Source organism: Annulohypoxylon truncatum, assembly GCF_022578515.1.
Source record: "Annulohypoxylon truncatum strain CBS 140777 unplaced genomic scaffold F4807scaffold_21, whole genome shotgun sequence".
NCBI classification, from domain to species: domain Eukaryota; kingdom Fungi; phylum Ascomycota; class Sordariomycetes; order Xylariales; family Hypoxylaceae; genus Annulohypoxylon; species Annulohypoxylon truncatum.
The window spans coordinates 388,908-408,281 of record NW_025953807.1 but is presented as its reverse complement, the minus strand read 5'-3'; the positions used below and the strand labels follow the sequence as shown (position 1 = coordinate 408,281).

The 19,374-nt window shown below is 49.2% G+C and overlaps 8 protein-coding genes across 8 annotated transcripts; 5 read left to right on the top strand and 3 right to left on the bottom strand.

The window, feature by feature from the left end:
• Positions 1-382: 382 nt before the first annotated feature.
• F4807DRAFT_144034 (FAD-binding domain-containing protein) lies at positions 383-2,919 on the top strand. Its single transcript, XM_047993130.1, has 4 exons — positions 383-574; positions 669-1,062; positions 1,128-1,611; positions 1,664-2,919. The coding sequence occupies exons 1-4, from the start codon at positions 481-483 to the stop codon at positions 2,714-2,716; spliced, it is 2,025 nt and encodes a 674-aa protein (XP_047853145.1). The 5' UTR covers positions 383-480; the 3' UTR covers positions 2,717-2,919.
• F4807DRAFT_144025 (D-hydantoinase) lies at positions 2,920-4,844 on the top strand. The gene is made up of 2 exons (XM_047993129.1): positions 2,920-3,290; positions 3,352-4,844. Exons 1-2 carry the CDS (start codon positions 3,123-3,125, stop codon positions 4,672-4,674), a joined length of 1,491 nt encoding a protein of 496 aa, XP_047853144.1. The 5' UTR covers positions 2,920-3,122; the 3' UTR covers positions 4,675-4,844.
• Positions 4,845-5,052: 208 nt separating this feature from the next.
• F4807DRAFT_452258 (amidase) lies at positions 5,053-6,617 on the top strand (the record flags this gene model as incomplete). The annotated part of the gene is made up of 4 exons (XM_048000312.1): positions 5,053-5,435; positions 5,508-6,317; positions 6,395-6,474; positions 6,595-6,617. The coding sequence occupies 4 exons, from the start codon at positions 5,053-5,055 to the stop codon at positions 6,615-6,617; spliced, it is 1,296 nt and encodes a 431-aa protein (XP_047853143.1).
• On the bottom strand, positions 6,580-9,543 carry F4807DRAFT_430444 (heterokaryon incompatibility protein-domain-containing protein). The gene is made up of 3 exons (XM_047998416.1): positions 8,858-9,543; positions 8,084-8,666; positions 6,580-8,024 (listed from the first exon to the last, which is right to left on the bottom strand). Coding segments are annotated over exons 1-3 (1,920 nt in total). The 5' UTR covers positions 8,860-9,543; the 3' UTR covers positions 6,580-6,689.
• On the bottom strand, positions 8,901-9,299 carry F4807DRAFT_143950 (uncharacterized protein). Its single transcript, XM_047993127.1, has one exon. The coding sequence runs from the start codon at positions 9,165-9,167 to the stop codon at positions 8,937-8,939; it is 231 nt and encodes a 76-aa protein (XP_047853142.1). The 5' UTR covers positions 9,168-9,299; the 3' UTR covers positions 8,901-8,936.
• Positions 9,544-9,762: 219 nt separating the features above from the next.
• Positions 9,763-13,253, top strand: F4807DRAFT_143941 (uncharacterized protein). The gene is made up of 3 exons (XM_047993126.1): positions 9,763-10,252; positions 10,322-10,725; positions 10,775-13,253. The coding sequence occupies exons 1-3, from the start codon at positions 10,038-10,040 to the stop codon at positions 12,991-12,993; spliced, it is 2,838 nt and encodes a 945-aa protein (XP_047853140.1). The 5' UTR covers positions 9,763-10,037; the 3' UTR covers positions 12,994-13,253.
• A 53-nt stretch (positions 13,254-13,306) lies between these two features.
• On the bottom strand, positions 13,307-15,221 carry F4807DRAFT_430441 (uncharacterized protein). Its single transcript, XM_047998415.1, has one exon. The coding sequence runs from the start codon at positions 14,935-14,937 to the stop codon at positions 13,471-13,473; it is 1,467 nt and encodes a 488-aa protein (XP_047853139.1). The 5' UTR covers positions 14,938-15,221; the 3' UTR covers positions 13,307-13,470.
• Positions 15,222-15,490: 269 nt separating this feature from the next.
• F4807DRAFT_430440 (uncharacterized protein) lies at positions 15,491-19,301 on the top strand (the record flags this gene model as incomplete). The annotated part of the gene is made up of 2 exons (XM_047998414.1): positions 15,491-18,723; positions 18,789-19,301. Coding segments are annotated over exons 1-2 (2,888 nt in total), but the record flags the coding sequence as incomplete, so codon positions are not given.
• Between the last annotated feature and the right edge of the window lie 73 nt (positions 19,302-19,374).

Genomic DNA, 19,374 nt, shown 5'->3' with positions numbered 1-19,374 from the left:
CCAGAAATTTGTCCGATCTAGAACGGTGTCTCTTATGCTACCTTATACCAACTACACTGTCCAAGCTATAACATGTTGCAGCTCATCTTATACAGGAACCAGGTTAAGATGTCTCAAGGTTACTACGATATGATCGTCGCGCACGAATTGCCGACGCAAAACAACAACCACTATGCCGGCTAATGAGGCCGACTAATAGCATCGCATGTGTGCCCGCTTCCGACTTATATCGGTTCCACTTTGGGAAATTGGCGGTTAAGTGACGATATCGCCGTTTCGTCATAGTTCTGTGCCTTATGGCCGGAAGAAGTGCTTGAGAGGGGTGACTGGTATAGCCATCGACAGCTTCAATAGGACTTATGTCATGGCATTCATCTCTGAGATCCGGGGAATCTGTCCCTCACAACTTCCGCTGTTCAAGAATTGCTACGGCCCTCTTTTCAAGCACATGTGAGAGTTCCTCAGCTCACAGCTCTCATTATGCATTTCAACGCGCTGCTGAAGGTGAGTGTCGTATTGGCACTCTCGTGGCTCGGATATACTCAGACAATTGTTGTGGATGGTCAAGTCATCAGTCAGTCAGATCGCGATTCTCTCAGTCTCAAAGCCGAAGAAATATGAATATTATATCCCAACAAGCTAACCTAATACTTATTCCTTCCTCAAAGACGCCAATGAATCTACTATTTCTCCCGCTTTCGTCACGGTCAACGCCTCATCCTCCAACGCCACAGCTGATCTCTTTCTTGGCGAAACTCACCAACTTACCGATGCCGTCCTAGCGAATCTTACCGATCTTGGTTTGACTAACATCACACTATTTGGCTTCGCTGATCCTTCGACTGCTGCTAATCAATCCGCCATTGGAACCTGCAAGACTTTCCCAGGGGAACTAGTCGTCTTTCCAGGCCAGATTACCGACCGGGTCTTCGATCTTCTCCTGGGCGGCAGTCTGATCCAAACCAAACCGCTCGCTTCACCGTGCTACAGTGACTACGGGAACCAAGATGCGGCTAAGTGTGATGAAATCACAGCTCACTGGTCCGACGACTCTTACATTCAGTAAGTGAATCTATGAAACCCCTATCTCTGAGTGTGCCTATGGAATTTAGGTTAACATAGCTAAGTACGAATGATCCGACTTCAATCAATGCGATCTTATTCGAAGGGACGTCATGTGTGCCACATAATGTGAACCCCTATGCGCTGAATTGCACCATCGGTGCCTATCCGACTATGTCGGTCAACGTTACCACCGTATCCCAAATCCAGCTGGCCATCAATATGGCGCGTAGCCTGAATTTGCGGCTCGTTATCAAGAATACTGGCCATGACTATAGCGCAAAGAGCACGGGAGCGGGTGCTGTCTCTCTTTGGACCCATAATTTGAAGGAAATCAAGTATTATGAGGATTACGAAGAGGGATCATATAGAGGACCGGCGTTTAAGATGGGATCAGGAGTTCAAGTTTTTGAGGCCTATAAGGCTGCGCATGAGCTCAATCTTACAATTGTCGGTGCAGAGGGCAAGACCGTCGGACTTACAGGGGGGTACATTCTCGGTGGTGGTCATTCCCCTTTATCAAGTTTGTATGGAATGGCAGCAGACCAAGTTAGTCCACTCGCAGAACCGTCTCCATCGCATAGACTAAAATTCTTAAAAGGTCCTTTCTATGGAACTCGTTACAGCTGATGGTCGTTTCGTAACGGCCAGCGAGATATCTAACCCCGACCTATTCTGGGCTCTTCGGGGTGGAGGCGGGTCAACGTTCGGAGTTGTGACGTCAATGGTCATCAAAGCATTCCCAGAGATTCCAGTCACGACAATGAGCTTCAGTCTGAGCAGCAGCGAAGAAATATCCACCGACCAATTTTGGGAAGCTGTACGTGCCTACTTTAAAGACTTCGCCAAGTACACTGACGCTGGTAACTACGCTCATTTTAATCTCAATGCGACGAGCGGCAATTATGTTTGGGATATGGCACCATGGTTCGCACCAAACATGTCGAAAACGGAGTTGGAAGCGCTTGCTGAACCCTTCTTCAAAGCGGTTAGTGCCATTGGGCTTGATCTAGAGCCAACGTACCAGGAATATACCAACTTCTATGATGCTTGGGATAAATCTTTCCCATTGGAATTGTGGGGGTCAAATCTTGCTCGGTATGGTAGTCGACTTTTCCCAAGGGAAAACTGGGAGGATCCTACAAAGCTCTCGTCTACCTTCGATGCTATTCGGCATGTAGTCGATGGCGGCGGAGTGGTATCTGCTTATAACGTTGCAGCTGCTCCGAAATCTGGATACCCGGACAATGCTGTTAATCCAGCCTGGCGTAAAACAGTCTTACACGCCATCGACATCGCCTCGTGGACTCAAGATATGTATACGGAGCTCATCACAATCTGGAGCAACGTTTTGACATCGGATTGGGGTAGTCTGTGGCGCTCAGTGTCGCCTGGTTCAGGCGCATACCTTTCAGAATCGGACTACATCGAACCTGATTTCCAGCAGTCATTCTGGGGCGATAAGTACGACAGGTTGTATGAACTAAAGAAGAAGATCGATCCTTGGGATGTATTCTATGCGCAGAACGCTGTCGGGTCGGAGAACTGGGAAATGTCGGATTACATCTTTGGAAATCTGCCCTCGCAGAACAGTCGTTTGTGCTTGAAGGGGACTGGCCCCTCTCAGCAAAACAAGATCCGGGACACTCATTGAAGCCCATTAGAGCTGGATCAAGTTCGAAATACGATGCCCCCTTCCTTGGCCGCTAATTCTTGATACGAATAATAACAATTTTATATGACGAATAGGTAAAATCTCGTGCATTTATCTCCATCAAGCTTAAGTGCTCTTACTAGAAAGCAGGTCGAGATAAGGTGACTGATAGAACGCTATTTTATTTTTAGCTTATCTCAGGCAAGTTAACATGGGCATTTCAGCCAACCGGCCTTATCAATAACCCCTTATAACACCCCTCCCTTGGAGGGGTGAAGCATTCGCTAGGTGGTATAGATGGCAAGTTTCTTCTGAAGTATCAGGAGACTGGCTATCAAGTTTCCACTGTGAATGATTGAATAGCACAACAGGCGAAAAATACATGGTATGCTGAAGTGTTTGAATCATGACTTACGACCTTGTCATAACTAATGGCACATGTGTAACCGCATCTGATATCGCGGCATTGGACATTGCTATTCAGAATGGGAAGATTGCGCTCCTAGCTCCGTCGGGCTCGTTGGCGGGTGCATCCGCCGTACAGGTGATCGACGCCGAAGGAGGATACATCACGGCAAGTCATTATTCTCATGAGTTAAAATTATGAAATGAAATCCAGCCCTAATACTTTGAAGCCAGGAGGAATCGACTGCCATGTCCATCTTCAAGAGCCGGCCATGTTTGGCGGGAAAGGAAGGTCTGCCGACAATTATGAGTCTGGTACCCGTTCGGCCATCGCCGGCGGAAACACAACCATCATAGCCTTTGCGCCGTTGCAAAAGGACGAAATATCTCCGCTAGCTGCAGTTCATGCGACACATGCCCTCGCACGGGGTAATTGCTACTGCGATTACAGCTTCCATCTCCTCATGGGCAACGCAAGCGCGACAGCACTCCAGGAACTCCCCCGGTTGAAGCACGAAGAAGGTATCAGCTCGGTCAAGATATACATGACATATAAGGCACTGCAATTGCGGGACAACGAGATCTTATCAATCCTGCTTACCGCGCGGGCGCATGAGATACTCACCATGATCCACGCCGAGAACGGGGACGTGCTCGACTGGTTAACAGACCAACTAGAACTGGCTCAGAAGATAAGTCCAAAATACCACTCCAACTCGCGGCCGCCAATCTTGGAAGCCGAAGCCACGAACCGGGCCATCGCGCTCTCGTCGCTCGTCGCGAATACACCCATCCTGCTAGTCCACGTCAGCGACCCGCAAGCAGCCCTCCGGATCCGCGAAGCGCAGACGCAGGGCCAGCCGGTCTTCGCCGAGACGTGCCCGCAGTACCTCTTCCTCACGCGCGACGACCTCGACCGCCCCGGGTTCGAAGGGGCGAAGTACATATGCTCGCCGCCGCCGCGCCGGAAGGAGGACCAGGGGGCTATCTGGCGCGGCCTTCAAAACGGAACTTTCTCCGTGTTGAGTTCGGATCACTGTCCGTTCAGCTTCGACGACGAGGAGAAGGGGAAGAAGTCGTGTATCACGCGTGAACATCCGGAGGGCCACTTTCGGCATGTGCCGAACGGGTTGCCCGGAGTGGAGACGCGGCTCCCGCTCGTCGTGTCAGCGAGTAAGCTGAGGCTCACGGAATTTGTGGCTGTGGCCTCGACGAACCCGGCGAAGTTGTATGGGCTGTATCCGAGGAAGGGGGCGCTGCTTCCGGGGGTTTCGGATGCGGATTTGACGATTTGGTATCCCGAGGGGAAGTTTGGGGGGGATCTTACGTTGAAGAATGATATGCTACACCATGATGCGGATTATACGCCGTACGAGGGTCGCAAGCTTGGGAATTGGCCTAGGTATACGGTGCTCAGGGGGAAGGTGGTCTGGGATCGGGATAATGGTGGGGTCGTGGGAGAGAAGGGATACGGCAAATTTGTTAAGAGAGGGTCGGCCGTTGATGTTTGGGATAAGGTTGATGAGGCTGGGTTTGATTTGGAGGAGTTGTGATACTGGATAGTGGTTATACTTCCCTTGAAAAGAAATTCATCTTGAATTCAAGTCACTTAAAAAATGGCACTAAAGCAGAAGTGAGTCCAGTAAAGGTACTGTATCTGTACCTAGGTTGTTACCTGAGGCGCCTTAGTAGGAGTCGAGATCGATAAGAGGATTGCCGGGTGGCTTACTCACTCCCTAGAGAAATAGGTATTGATCTCGATTGCAGGGAGATATCACATGGTTCGTTTGAAGCAAGATTTCCGGCCAATCCCGGATAGAACCCACTTCATCCTAGGATGAGGGGAGGGGTTGGAAGAAGTCGCCGTTTCTTCTCTTCCAATGTCAACCTACCTAAAGGAACTCAACCCAAACCCTAATCAATACTCAAATATGCCGATATCTCCACTTCGAGTATGGGAGAAGCTCCAATATACGGCTCAATGGGGCCGCTTGGAAATGGGCGAGCACGTCGGGCTCTGCCGTGAATCGCTAACCGATAGTGATCGTGAGGTACGGGACTGGTTCGTGGAGGAGGCCAAGGATATAGGGTGCGAGGTAAAAGTGGACAAGATGGGGAACATATTCGCTATTCTTCCCGGTCGTAATAACAAACTTGCACCTATCGGTATGGGTAGTCACCTTGACTCGCAACCCGCCGGCGGACGCTTTGACGGGGCCTTAGGCGTTATCGCCGCCCTACAAGTTCTACGAGCGGTTAAGGAATCGGGTGTCCTGACGAACGCGCCGCTGGCTGCTATCAACTGGACAAATGAGTACGATACAGATATCGCTTACCTCCTAGCCTAGGATCTGTAGTTATGCTTACCTACTGACGGCTGTACTAGAGAGGGATCTCGCTTTCCCAGAATGTGCACCGGCTCAGGGGTGTGGTCCGGCGCTGAAGATGTTGCGAGCAGCCATGCCCTGACCGATCTGGCAAATCCATCTATAACACTAGGTAGCGAGCTCAAGCGCATCGGTTACCTTGGCACTACTCCATGCTCCTACCGCGAAAACCCGCTTTCGGCGCACTTTGAGCTGCATATAGAGCAGGGGCCGCGGCTAGAGAAATCACGACAGAAACTCGCCGTCGTATCTGGTGTGCAAGGCATGCGCGCATATGAGGTTCGTTGCCAGGGTTCCGGGGGTCATGCTGGTGCTGTGCCTATGTCTCAGCGTGCTGATGCGCTCGCGGCCCTGGCTACCTTTGTGGTGAAGGTGGAGGAGCTGGCCCGTCGGGAGGATGCTTTTGGCACCGTAGGCGTCATCGAGACCGACACAAGCAGTCCGAATACGGTTCCCGGTCGTGCATTTTGCACCCTAGACCTACGGCACCACGACGAAGAGACCCTGGACACAATAGAGAAAGAACTGAATGCGCATCTATCGGGGCTGGAACGGGATAGACCGGGCATCACCGTATCCATGATAAAGACCCGGCATAAAGAGAGCATCGAGTTCGATCCAGAGGCAAGCCTATGTTTACAGCGAGCCATGATGAGTACTGTTAACGAGTCTCTGGTGTCTAAACTAGAGAGCTACGCTGGGCATGACAGCGCGGAAACGGCGCTCGTGATACCGACGACCATGTTGTTCATCCCATCTAAGAACGGGATTAGTCATAATCCAGCGGAGTTCAGCTTCGAGGAAGATTGGTAAGTGCTCTTTGGCCTCCTAGTGATTCTGACGTCCTTTACTAGCACTAGAGACAGGTCGGCTAATCAGAACACAGTGAGATCGGCGCTCAGACACTTCTTCAGGCGGTGATAAACTACGATGCGTTCCTTGAGGGGCGAATAGCGAATAACATAAGTGATAGATAGGAATATGGAGGAGTATCCGTGCTCGAGTGTCATTTTAATTTCATAATATGTATTCAAATACCTAGGAACTATATAAATATAAATAATATCATGACCCTCTAGACACAAGCTCGGGTATATGATGTTTCTTAAAGCTGGAACATTATCCATCCGAGTAGATCAACAGTTCTCAGAATCTTGAGCAAACGTACGGTCGTTCTTGGCCTAAACGAGGATGATCTCGTGCCTTTGGAGCGTATGGCCTCCATGCGAAGGAACCTTGCAGTGCTGGAACTTGTGTTCCAGTATTAATAACACGCATTCCACCATTTCTTCAAGGCTAGTCGGATCTTCCCTTAGAGGGCTTCCTAATGCCGCCCAGTTTCCGTCGTCAGTTGGGTTGAAGATGAAGTCCAGGAGTCCGATTCGTTGGTAAATGCCACGACTGGGCGTCACTGCTGCCAATATAAGACAGTACAGGCGCAGTTCTGTGCAATAGTCATATTCGCTTTCGCAGAGGATTGGAAGGAAGAAGCAGTCCATTGGCTCCAAAAGACTTGGAGCGTTTGGTTTGCTGTTCCCAAGTGCATGATCGTCTATTTGGACAAAATGGGCCCAGCCGTTTAAAAGTGTATTGCTCGCAAACGAAACCCTAAGGTGGAAAGGCCTTGTCCCGTGGCCACGAATTTGCCCTGGTTGATATTCGCATGAGTTGCAACCCTTGTGGAATACAGGAAAAACGAACCCCGAAAGTCGAATCCGCGAATCCTGAACCGCTCCGTATGGGTTGGTTCTGACAACTGGGGTTGAATACATGTCTATAAAGTCCACGAGATTTCCATAATCGCCGATGGGGCGGTAAGAGACCTTCCCAACCACTGAAGCCCATGACCAGGAAGGTGCGCGATAATCTGACACATGTTGAAGATCATTCTGAGAATGCCAACATAAATCTCGAGTTAGATTTGATATCCATAGACCAGCTAGATAGTCCGACCCGAAGGCTGGCTGACAGAATTTCGCAATCCCTGAGACCGCAACCAACTTGTCGCTCCGTTTTGTGAGATTCGAATTTGTATAAAACCCAATTACCTTATGCCAAAATGTTTGGACGTCATCGAATGGCATGTTCCGTAAGAATGTTAACGACCACAGATTCCGACAAGCAGGATCGTATCGAAGTCCACAAGGGGATAGCGCGCCGCCCACGAGCTCACAGTTAATCTCTTCGGCGCACTCGTAGTACACCAATCGTCGACTGAAGCTAATATTTCGGGTTGATAGTAGACGCTCTTGACATACCCAGGCCCTGAGATTGAGTGGTTCTTCATCGAGATCCACCAGAACCGTTTGATCGTTTCTATCAAAAACCAGCGTGTCTCCCATTTTCGGCAAGTGAACCTCATGTGGGCATACTTGTGACGGAGATCGCTTATAGAACAGACCCTCCGAGCTACGCATCGCGGATGTAGCAGCCAGATTACAGTATGCATTGCGGTAGACTAGGTCCATGGTGCCACTTTCTCGATCCCAATCATCACTGGAATCTTGAATAATGCACTGCTCAAGAAGGTTAGATTTATAGCCAAGAAAAGCATTATTCTGAAAGAGCCGCTCACTAAGGAGTCTATCCACAAGTATGGTATCTTGAGTCTCAACGCAAGCACCGCTGCATCGACATATTTTATGGGTAACTCATGCTGGGGGATCTGAACCATGAAATCAGATAAATTACGCGACGTGAGCGTTAAGGTCGCATTTGTGCCCCATCTGTGACTCAACGTAATGTACCGCCCTCGGAAGCCGCTGTTAGAAGTCAAGACAAGGCGAAAGTGCAACTTCCCCTCCTCTTCTTCTTTTATCTCTATGAGTCTCGATGGAAGAGTGTTTGGAGACTGCTGGCACGATTTATGATTGTTCTCGCAATTCTCCAGACGGTCGGTGATATACTGCCAAGTTTGCTGGGAGTTCGTGTTGTCTGCCACTAGGTACCGAGCACCCTTCCGTTCTCGAGCGAAGAAATACAAGTTATCCAAGGTGCCGTATCCGTCATCTATTTCAAAGCCTGCATAAGACGTCCAAGTGTAGCGTGATGATATCTGAAGGCGCGCGAAACTTCGAAAGGTGAATGAACACTCAGATCCAATCGCGCAAGTGATTTCTGAAGGGAGCCCCTGAAGAAAGTCGGGTAATGATTCAATCCTGGATTGTAAATGCGTCAATATCCTAATACACCACCAACATTCACGTCGGGCACCATCTACCAGTTCTGCTATATTGCGGTGAAGAACATGCTTGATGGAAGTATCTTGAAGCTGGGACCAAATCTGACAGCGGTCGCAATCCATAATCGGATTTCTGCTATAAATAGAGGATGTCGTTTATTCACTTACATCTAATCGTTAGGTTCGCCATGGCGAAAGAGGGACAACCAACTGCCTACCTCTTATAAGTCGGAAGCATCGTAACGGCTCAGCCCTCAAACGAAACCCACCTGCAAAGAATCAATGAGAGACGAAAATCCATTATCGGTGGAGAAGAACATAAGCGAGATTGAAGACTTGGGCGCCTAATCAGGAATTCGGGCCAACGAGTCCTCGATGCCATATGGTTCTTTTGATATTGATATAGTTGTAAATTGTGAATAGCCACTCTATGCAGGCTTGCAGTCTTTACCAACAAGATTACCAAAGTAAGTAACATAGCTGCTGTTGGTAGTAATTTGGAAAAAAAAACGTGTCACTGTAGGATCCTATTATGGAGCGGCATAAATCATCATTCCCCTACGATTTTGAAACGGATCCAAACCGGTTAGAAGCAGGCTGACTTCAAGTTGAACCAATTGTATCAAAATGCGGTGCTCGCTGAAAGGCGGCGTTTGGGTGAGAGGAGGGCTGAAACCCCTCGATTCGCTGCTGAAAAAAAAATCTCATTGGATCCATCTTCAGAGCTATATCTGAGTATCCTCACTGAATAGGGCCGGAGTTAATGCCTCTGATAAAGACTTCGGCCCTGGGTCTTGCATGACCAAGACATTTGAGTGCTGAGAGTAGTGGTATATACACTAGGAATAGACTAGGAGAGGAAGGTTGAGATATATTAGGTACCTACATGTGCCTGCGTCGATTGGGACTATAAGTACGATATTTAATTATCGAAGCTATACTGTTCATCTACGTACATAGTTGCATCTAAACAGCAAATCAGCAAATCGGAATGGCTGTAGTACGGATTACTAACGAAATGCAAGCCCCACCTACGCCACTATGAATCTCAGTCAAACTTTCAGACAAGTAACCATGAGTCCTCAACCTTCTAGAAGAAACAATTACCAGTCATAAATGAATAATTACCTAATTTATAAAATTTCATTTTATCATAGGTAATCCTTTATGGTATTGTTCTTTAAATCAGTCAAATCCCACTGATCAGGCAGACGCTTCCTAAGAACTCATCTCTTCGTCGCACCCGATCTATGGCGGGGCGCCATACAATTTGATATGCGTTCGGGTTGTCCATCCAGCGCACAACTTTGATACCGCGCTCTACGCAATATCTAGACGTGTATCTGTCATGGCATCGTCTCCCTCCAGAACAAACCAGGTAGATCCTGATAGGGCTAAGATGTGGAAAAACGACTCTATCGAGGAACGCATCTTCTCAGCATCTTTGATATGCCTTGAAGGTCACTACAACCAGTCCCCTGTGATGGGACCTCACTCTATAGCCAAAGTAACTAGCATCGTCTCCAAAACCTTGGAAAAGACGCACACTTTCAAGGATGTGAGGTGAGCTTCTTGAGACATACTTTACGAAAACATGTCTGGCGCCGCACCCCGCTAACGCTTGAGCCACAGAGAGATCTTATCGAGAAACGTGAGAGTATGGATATGGTTACGTCGTGCTGTAAGCGCCGCGATATGTGATCTCAACGAGAAATCTCTTGGCGTACGATCGGAACCATTTGTCCAGACTAGGTTTCTCGACATCACTACTCCCGAGGTCACCGCACTCATTATTAAGAATTACGTACCCCTGAAGGAAGCTTTGCAGATGTTGAACAAGCTTATGAACATTGCCCGCAATTTACTCGTTACCACCGATCCTGAGGTTCCGCAAGATTTATCTGCGGCTATTCACTTCGACCATGAAGTATACGAGTCGATATGTCTTTGCGTCAACGTGACTAGCAAGGGAATCGACGGAGAGATGCCAGAGGATGAGGCTTCTAGAGCAAAGCTGAATGAAATCACAGAACTCTGTAAGTCTCGCTATTCCTTGGTATCCTTGACATGACTAACTATCATTAGGTAAAAAGGTCCTTGTTACGTCTCTGCAGCAGGCTCATAACTGGATCGCCAAGAACGACCGTAATAAGATGTTATTTTGGTATAAGGTGTTGATAGAATCACCAGATGCCGATAGCAATCCGGGTCCAGAGGATCGACACGAATCCGTTCTAGACTATCCAGCGCCCAGAAGTATTCATCTTCGAGATGAAATATCCAATTGGCTTAAGAGATCATCACGGATGTGCAGCGCCGCGGTTAGTATATGCAAGGAATTCTTCGACGCTCAGAGTGCTGAGAAGAAGGACCAATGGCTGCCCCACGACGAGAACCTCCTCGCTTGGAATTACACCCCACCTGAAACGTGGGCTTGGCAGCCGGATGATTATGACGACGCGGCTGAGGTGATCTCAAAATGGGATCCCGAGCAGACTAACAAGTTCGAGCAAGATAAGGCATACGGCCGTGTATCTCACGAACTCGACAAATGGTGGTGTGGCGCACGCATACCAAACTCGAACGACTGGAGTTTGACAATGTATTCGAGCATCGACTCTGTTCCTCAGCGCATTAAGGAATGTGAGGCAAACCTCATGCAACGATATGCTGCGGCCGAGCCCCAAGAGGAGCCGAGCGATATAATTGAACACCCATCAGATGATGGAAATAGCCCAGAATGGCAAACCCAAACGCCTCAGGCCAATCAGAATTTTGCCCCGGAATATGACGAGTATGAAGAAGAGGCCGACGACGACGATTCATATGGAGAGGGCCCGATGACCGGACTTCTTACCGAGGTGCCAAATATCCTTGATCCTAAGCAGATCGAGGCGCTTCACATGATTGTTAAGTCGTGCATATTAGATTCGGCGGGTTCTGGCTTGACGCGATTCGGCGAGAACCTGCAGCAGACCCGATGCCGTATTTTCCTCGCTACTGATTGCGGCAGAAATCTTTTGAGAGAAATGCTTGTTTTTATCGCCGTATGGGAAAAGGACGAACAGTCACTTATATTTCAAATTAGCAGTCAGATTGTGCAGGCGATTCACGAGAACTCTTTAATCCCCTATGCATGGATGGCTCTTCGAAGCCCCAAAGACATCATATCGCCGGCACAGACAGTCCTGCTCCGGCTTATCACCTTTTTATTCCGCACGGCGCTTGCGCCGCCTAAAGATTATAACCCCTTTCCCGACCCTAAGACGACAAGTATCGAGAAAATCCTAGCGAATGAGGACGTTCGTCTAGGGAAGATGTTAAACTATTTATACGGTCTCTTCCGAAGCCGTATTGTGCCGGAGTGTGTCGCCTTGATGCAGATCCAGGGCGAGGTCCGTAAAGGCCGACTAGATCCTGCAGATTTTCCGGTCGATAATTGGGACCTGGAGCGGGCTAAGGACGGCTTGGTCCAATATCTCGACTTTCTTTATACCGTTGCAGACATATTTCCCCTCCGTCAACACCTCATCGATTACGAGGCCGTATATGAACTCCTTAGACTACTAGAAGGTCTCGATGTCGGAGTAGAGAAGGCTCCCTTCCCTGGAACCCGACGAAATGAACCTCCCACTACACCCTCCACCACAACTTCGACGCCACAAGCATCATCATCCAATAACCCACCTCCACCCCCACCTCCGCCTCCACCGATCTCCGATCCACCCCACGAGTTCCCATGGTCCGGCATCAAAGGCCAGGTCCTTTCCATCCTCGCAGCCCTCCTACAACCACCCCCCGGCCAGTCCTCGCCCGGAAACCCGACGGTGCAGCTGCAGATCCTCCAACATAACGGGATCGTGGCGCTGCTGAACTGCTGCTTGTACGACGACAATAATAGGTTCTGTCGCGAGCGTACGCAGCTCTGCCTGAAATGGCTCATGGACGGGTGTCCGGACGCGTCGGCGTTCCTGCAGAACCTCGTCAGCGCCAACCAGCAGCCGGTTAACAACCGGCCGGCCCCCGGCACGACGCAGAGCATCCGCGTCGACGGCGTGCCAGGCGAGGTTAGGGTCCAGGTGCGCAGCTCCAGCGCCCCCGTCGCTGGTGAGATTGGTGAGGTGGTGGTCGGCGGCGGCGGCGCGGACGCGGCGAGCGCGAGCTTGAGGAGTCGGCTTGAGGAGAATAAGAGTCGGAGCGAGGAATTGGTGAATGATCTGCTGGCGCTGACGGTCGTGGATGAGAATGGTAAGATGACGATTGCGCCGGATGAGGATGAGACGGAGGATGATGATTTCATATAATCAGGCAGTCTGGGTTGGGGGATAGTATGGGATGGATTTGTCGGGAGAGTACATTAGGACTTTAGGAAAAGGGGTAGGGTGGATGGCTACGAATGGATGAATGACAATAGGGAAGGTCGCTTGCATTGTATGGACTTCAGGTGCCTACTGGGTATGTTGCATAGGGCCTGTGTAGGAGTTTAGGTAGACGGAACGATGGTTCCTTAGGTATAGATTGTGAATACACAATCTGATAACAGGCAAAAGCCTAGTCCAATTGATTATGCTAAAATTCGTAGTAAAAGATCGAGGAACTCGAATGTTTCAATGATGGTAATAGAGGGAAAGACTAAGATCGTATTGTCTACCTAAATATCTATCTAGCTATAGCTGAAAAGCAAATGTTTTTGATAATTCTCAAAGACAATGATAGACAGTAGGGCATAATCCACAGATAATGCTCCCAGATGCCAAACTCATCCTACACTTTCAATTCACTTACATGATCTTAATCACCTGCTCTAGAAGTTCATCGTCAGGCACGACCAGTGCTAGCAATATCTCGTTCGTAAGGGTCCCTAGAGTGTTCAGATCTCCCGTACTAAGCTTTGCCTCGATGAATTCGGATATTCCCTCTTCTTCTTGGACGCGGATGGCTTTCTCGATTCTCGAGAGGCGGACGTCTAGGGTCTCTTCGGTGACTTTACCTTCTCTTCCGTCCTGAGTGCTGGGGGCATTTCCGATAGTCGAAGCGGATTGGTGATATTCCGTGGCTTTGCTCTCCGGTTTTACATGTTTTGCTCTGGACGCTTCTTCAGATGGCATGTCATACTGAGAGGAGGCGTTGGCATATCGTCCACGCTGGCTGTTGGTATTTGGTTCTCGGTGTGTTGCACTAGAGCTGCTGAGAACATCATTTGGGGTGTCAGTCTCCTCGATATTGATGGGTGCTCGCTTCTTGCTAGATCCTCTGGCATCTTGAGAAACTTCAAGCGGGCTACCCCTATCCATAATATCGTACGGGTCCAATTCACCTACTCCGACTTGCCCTAATCTCTTCGATGTTAGTATGGTTCCAGTAGCATCATCTTCGCTTTCCGAGCCTTGAGTCTCATCATCATCGACTTCGATGTTCTGGCTGGTTTTCTTTTCAATGGTAACATCCGTTTCGTAGTTGTTCCTACCGAGTTGGGCCCGTAGACGAGTATTTGGGTATGTCTGATTAGAAATCTCTGGGACGGTGGGGGTTTGGGATTGACCTCGGATCACATTGATTTTGATCCTCTTCGAGGTATTAGGCTCCTCTGTGGTATGATCATTCCCACGTTTCTGACTTCCTGTTAGGCGGCTTGAGCCTTGCTCAGGAGCTAAATCGAATTCGGAATGACTACCATTTCCCGCGTTGTCATCAGATGTTGAAATTTTAGAACCACGCTTGGCAACCCGACGTGTAGTTTTTGGTATTCCGGAGCGAGATCCTGGGTCGCCTGGGTTACTTCCGTGTGTGGCCAGGGAACCATTTTCAACACCTTGGGCAGGGCTGCGATTTAGGAACGGGAGTTGACGGCGTGGAACCAATTTGTCAATGTCGTCTACCTCTGACGTGGAGGCAGGTCTTGGTGGACGAGCGAAGCTGTCATCATCGCCCTTTGATGTACGACTACTGTGATAATTAGGAACCGAATATGGCCGGTCTGATGCGAGCTGCATCGAGGGAATAGGCATAGGACGCGTATCAGTCTGGTTCATAGTGAGACGCTGCATCCGCATAGGTACAGCACGAGGACCTCCTGGTGGTGGGCGGTAGTCCGGAACCCATATTGTCTGCGGATGATAACCATGAGTTGCTGGAAGGGGCGCAAATCGTTGTGAGTATCCATCGGGATGTGATCTATATAGGTTAGATGGTTGGCGTGACAGCGGTTGAGTAGGCGTTGAGAGCCGGCGTAAGTTTGATTTCTGCATATTGGACCATATTCAATGCAGACTATTTCTCCTCAGGCGTGTAATCATGTCTTGATTAAGTGAGTCGGCTCGGTGAGAGTTTGAGGCGTCGGGATTGATAATTTGACTGAATTCATTGAATACTAGGTACATAGGTATATACCTTGAGACGGCAGCCTTCAAACACGGGATTAAGATATGGATGAATACTAAGTCGTTAGTTTATACGCATGATTTTTGCACTAATTATTTGTATGGTATGTCATATCCATACAAGATATTTGACGAGGATGATTGGTAGTGAATAGAAAGAAGTGAGGACAGAATGAGTTGTATGCAAATGATTGAGTATGACTATACTGATATGCACTTATGCGCTGCTAGATTTACAATGTCGTTGCTTCCTTGGCGCGCTAATGTAGGTGCTAAGCATTTAGATGAGTACTCATGCACATATATGTATATATCCGCTACTTGTCGGCTGTGGTGGGGCTGACGGACTAGTGATATGCACGGGCCAGATACATTTTTCTTGGACCAACACGACTCGAACTCCATCAATTTCCATTTTCGCGATTCAACTATTCCCAGCTTTGCGACGAACTAGACGCGAATTTGTCTAAGTTCGCATCACCCATTTGTCCTACCACCCTTTGTCGCCTCCACATCAACCTTTTAAATCGTTGTATAGCTGAGGTTCGCGATTGCGCACCTACGCAAAGCGACCTCCAGCTATTCTTCCCCAGCCTTTTTTTAACTCTCGTTTCATTTTCCAACTCCTTCATCACCGTCCATCGAGCAAGCAAGCAAGTAAGCAAGCAAGGAAACAAGCAGACCAAGCTTGTAGCCAATGCCTTGGCTTACTTGCTAGCCACTTTCATTTTCACTCTTATTCCAGCTCGTCACTGTCCGAACTAAATAGAGTCCGAATTACGCAGCAGTGACCTGCATTAATCCAACATGGCTCCGAATCGCGGTTCCGCCAACCGAGACGATGTTTACATCCACGAAATCGATCGAACCCCGGAGTATGAAGAATTTATCCGGAAACTCACAGCTTTTCACGAGGAACGAGGCACCTCGTTCGAGCCCGAACCTCGGCTCCCCACCATGAATGGCCACGTGAATGTTGACTTGTTCAAGCTCTACAAGGCTGTTATAGAGAAGGGAGGTTACGATGAGATGAACAAGGTGCAGAAGACTTGGAGCAGCCTTGCCGCTGAGCTTGGTATGCATCATACGGATAGCAAGGGAATCGGCCAGCTGTCGTTTCAATTGAAACAGGACTTTTACCGATACCTTGCTGCCTACTGGGTGAAGGACCAATACGGCAAAGAACCTCCGCCCAAGGAGATACTAGAGCAGCAGTCATGCGCTAGTAAGTTCGGACCTGTTCTAACTCGTACTGTGGACAATTTCAAGAAATTCCTGTCCTCCGGCCGCTCTGGCGTAGAGACGCCTACTAGGGATGAGCGGCAAGGTGAAGGTACTCCCGTTTCGGGCGACAGAGCTTCTGGACGACTCCGTGAAGCTCCTCCTCGACGAGTACCCTTCCAACCGGAGACTGGTCCGAGTCGCCAACCTAGACAATCATCTTCTCATCATTCCACACCCACGGCCGCAGCTATGAATACAGCCCATCATCCGACTACTCCTCACTCCCAACACCCCAACCACCACCTCACCCAACATCACAATCCGAACAACCCTTTGCACCTCATACAAGCTCAACAAGCAGCTGTTCGTGGCGCCTCGGGCGCATTTACACCTACGAACCCGGAGAATGGATCCCGCTTAGCGGAGATGGTCGATCCGCACCCCCCTATATCCGTACCTATCCGCCCCGTAAGTACTCCGGCGAACAACCCCGAGTTCGCAAAGCGACAACGCCAGTTACGCATGGCGGCCAATCCAGATATACAGCTGCCTGTTCGTCCGTCCATCCCGGGTGGCGGCTTTGAAGGGCCCAATATTTATATGCGCTGTCTACAAGCCCTCCGTTCAGGAATACCTGAGGAACAGTCGTTTGCCCTTAACCACCTCGTTAAGATATCATTTGAACGGGGTGATAAGTACAAGTTCGAGTCGTTCCTTGGTTTAGCAGAGGGTCTGATTGAGAAGGCCCTTGAGATCGGTAACCTGTTCTACCATGTCCAGTGGCAAGTAACCTATCTCAACGACCCAGTGCCGGAAAATTCGGATGTCGCCTTTCTAGACGGGCTCAACGGAACTGGTGATATTCTTGAACGAATCGCAAAATTATCACCCAAACCTATTCTTGATCATATGCAGTCTGCAGAGTTCAGCGACCGCCTACTACGAATTACAGAAGCGGTCCTAACTATTCGTAATATGGTTATGCTAGTTGAGAACGCTGTGTATATGGCGGAAGTGTTTTCTCTGCGGGATCTGTTATGCATCATTCTTCGGCTCCCGAATCTAGAGATGCTTGTTGAGATCAAGCATTTCGCTCTGGACATTGCCGAGCAACTCACACCTTGGCTCAGCCTCGATTCTGGAGACCCACTGTACCAGACACTCCTATCCCAGCTAGATTCGTCAGATCGAGGCACAATCCTCACATCTCTCCGTGCGATCAGTCGTATATCGATGAATCTAGACGCAACAAACAGGATGCAGAATGTTCCCGCTGCTGTCTTGCAGAACATTATGAATTGGATTCTGCTTAATGATGAGGAGCTTGTTGATGCATGTCTCGACTTCCTCTACCAATATCTAGCAGTGGTAGCAAACGTTGAAACCGCGCTCAAGGCTGTTAACATGGAGCATGTTACTACGCATCTTATTAGGCTGCTAGGTCATGGTTCTAAGCGGGTTAAGGAGGAACGAATTCTCGAACCAGAACGAATAGCTCCAGCCACAGAAGAGGTTTCGCCTCTACCTCCGGATCTTCAGGAGAAACTAACACACACCGACGAACCCACCAGATGCCATCAATGGCTTCAGAGCGTATTCGAGGAGACCCCCGGTTCTCAGATCACGCAGATTGCCATATGGCACGCTTACCAAAACGCCTTTGGTGCCTTGGTCAACGGACCAAAGCCTGCTCTTGGCGCGGCAGAATTCATTCGAACTGTCAGTGCGGTTTATGAGACTGCTCGAGCTTCGGTTATTAGACGCCAACGTCCCGATCAGACGGATATCTTTATTATCAATGGCATAAGAGCCAGACGTCTGCCGATACACCCCGAGACGAAGGAGGAATACTCCCCTTGTCAGTGGATGGTGACCAAAGGCCCGTACTCAAAGAAGTGCGGCTTGTACTTCCTTGGTGGGGAGAAGATGTGGGAGCACGTCGTTACTGCTCATCTAGGCATCACCATCGGCGAAGGAGGTAAAATCCAGGATAGAGAGATCCAATTATCCTGTGATTGGGAGGGCTGCGTCAAGTACGCGAAACCTACTCGGATGAAGTTGTCTGAACTCACCCGCCACACGAAGACCCACTTCCCCTCGCAGAAGCGCCTACTCAACGAGGGACCAGACTCGCTGGCTAAGCGACAGCGCAAGTCCTACGTCGTCCCCGCGAAGACTATGAGTCTTACTTGGGAGCAGACGCTCGTCACTCGCGACGAGAGAAACCCCAAGGTTGAGCAGGCAGCCGGCATTCCACTAAGCGCTGCGCTAGTGTTGTGCAACATCGCGCGCAATGTAGTCAAGACGGAGTCAGAGGAGCAGCTCCTCAAGCAGCATGAGATGGGTGGAGAGGGTGGTGGCTGGAACGAGAGACTGTTCCGCCCTGTTATGCCGAGACTGTACGAGGTATTGACGGAGAACAAGGCTCTGGTAAGTTTTACTTTTTGCTCATATCCTTTCCTATAATTTCTGCTCTTTACTAACAACCAAATTAGTCTACTTACATCACCACGCTCCTACAACTCGTGCAGGATGACTAGGATGTTTTAGGCAGAAGAAACTCAAAGAGAAGCAAGTGGGAAAAAAACAACAACAACGATGTAATTCTAGATTTCGTGGTTACGAAACCGGCACGGAAAGGAAACTTGAACTTTGATCTTTTGTCGCACCGCACATGATCACACGGAGGAATACAGGCAATACCCAGGCGTTTTTTACGAAAGTCGGGACTTTTTTCGAAGGATGGACCACATTGTTGCATAAAAAAATTCCTAATCCCTTTCCCCCCCCCCCCCCGCCATTGAATCTTTCTGTTCCCAATTTCCGTACGCACCTTCTGGGCAAGCAGGCGTGAGGTTTTCCATCTGGTTCATAGACGGGTCAGCCGTGAAGGAATTTGGCTACGTAACTTAGGTAGCTAGCTAGCTGGATGTAGATGATCCTGACGCGGGTTTCCCGTCGTCTGAGATACATATCCTCTACTTAATGAATCATAAGCCCCCCCCAAAGCGACTGCTGCCATACAATGGATTAAAAGGTCAATGGATCATATTGAATCACGCCTAAGTCCTGAGTAAGCTA

Excerpts from the sequence above, each read along its gene's own strand:
- F4807DRAFT_144034 (XM_047993130.1), top strand. The coding sequence starts at position 481 with ATGCATTTCAACGCGCTGCTGAAGGTGAGTGTCGTATTGGCACTCTCG. Across the intron at positions 575-668 it reads TGTGGATGGTCAAGTCATCA|ACGCCAATGAATCTACTATT; the intron begins GTCAGTCAGATC and ends CCTTCCTCAAAG. Across the intron at positions 1,612-1,663 it reads ATGGAATGGCAGCAGACCAA|GTCCTTTCTATGGAACTCGT; the intron begins GTTAGTCCACTC and ends AATTCTTAAAAG.
- F4807DRAFT_144025 (XM_047993129.1), top strand. The coding sequence starts at position 3,123 with ATGACTTACGACCTTGTCATAACTAATGGCACATGTGTAACCGCATCT. Across the intron at positions 3,291-3,351 it reads CCGAAGGAGGATACATCACG|CCAGGAGGAATCGACTGCCA; the intron begins GCAAGTCATTAT and ends AATACTTTGAAG.
- F4807DRAFT_430444 (XM_047998416.1), bottom strand. Across the intron at positions 8,025-8,083 it reads ACTTGTGGATAGACTCCTTA|TGCATTATTCAAGATTCCAG; the intron begins GTGAGCGGCTCT and ends CTTCTTGAGCAG.
- F4807DRAFT_143950 (XM_047993127.1), bottom strand. The coding sequence starts at position 9,167 with ATGTTACTTACTTTGGTAATCTTGTTGGTAAAGACTGCAAGCCTGCAT.
- F4807DRAFT_143941 (XM_047993126.1), top strand. The coding sequence starts at position 10,038 with ATGGCATCGTCTCCCTCCAGAACAAACCAGGTAGATCCTGATAGGGCT. Across the intron at positions 10,253-10,321 it reads CACACTTTCAAGGATGTGAG|AGAGATCTTATCGAGAAACG; the intron begins GTGAGCTTCTTG and ends CTTGAGCCACAG. Across the intron at positions 10,726-10,774 it reads GAATGAAATCACAGAACTCT|GTAAAAAGGTCCTTGTTACG; the intron begins GTAAGTCTCGCT and ends AACTATCATTAG.
- F4807DRAFT_430441 (XM_047998415.1), bottom strand. The coding sequence starts at position 14,937 with ATGCAGAAATCAAACTTACGCCGGCTCTCAACGCCTACTCAACCGCTG.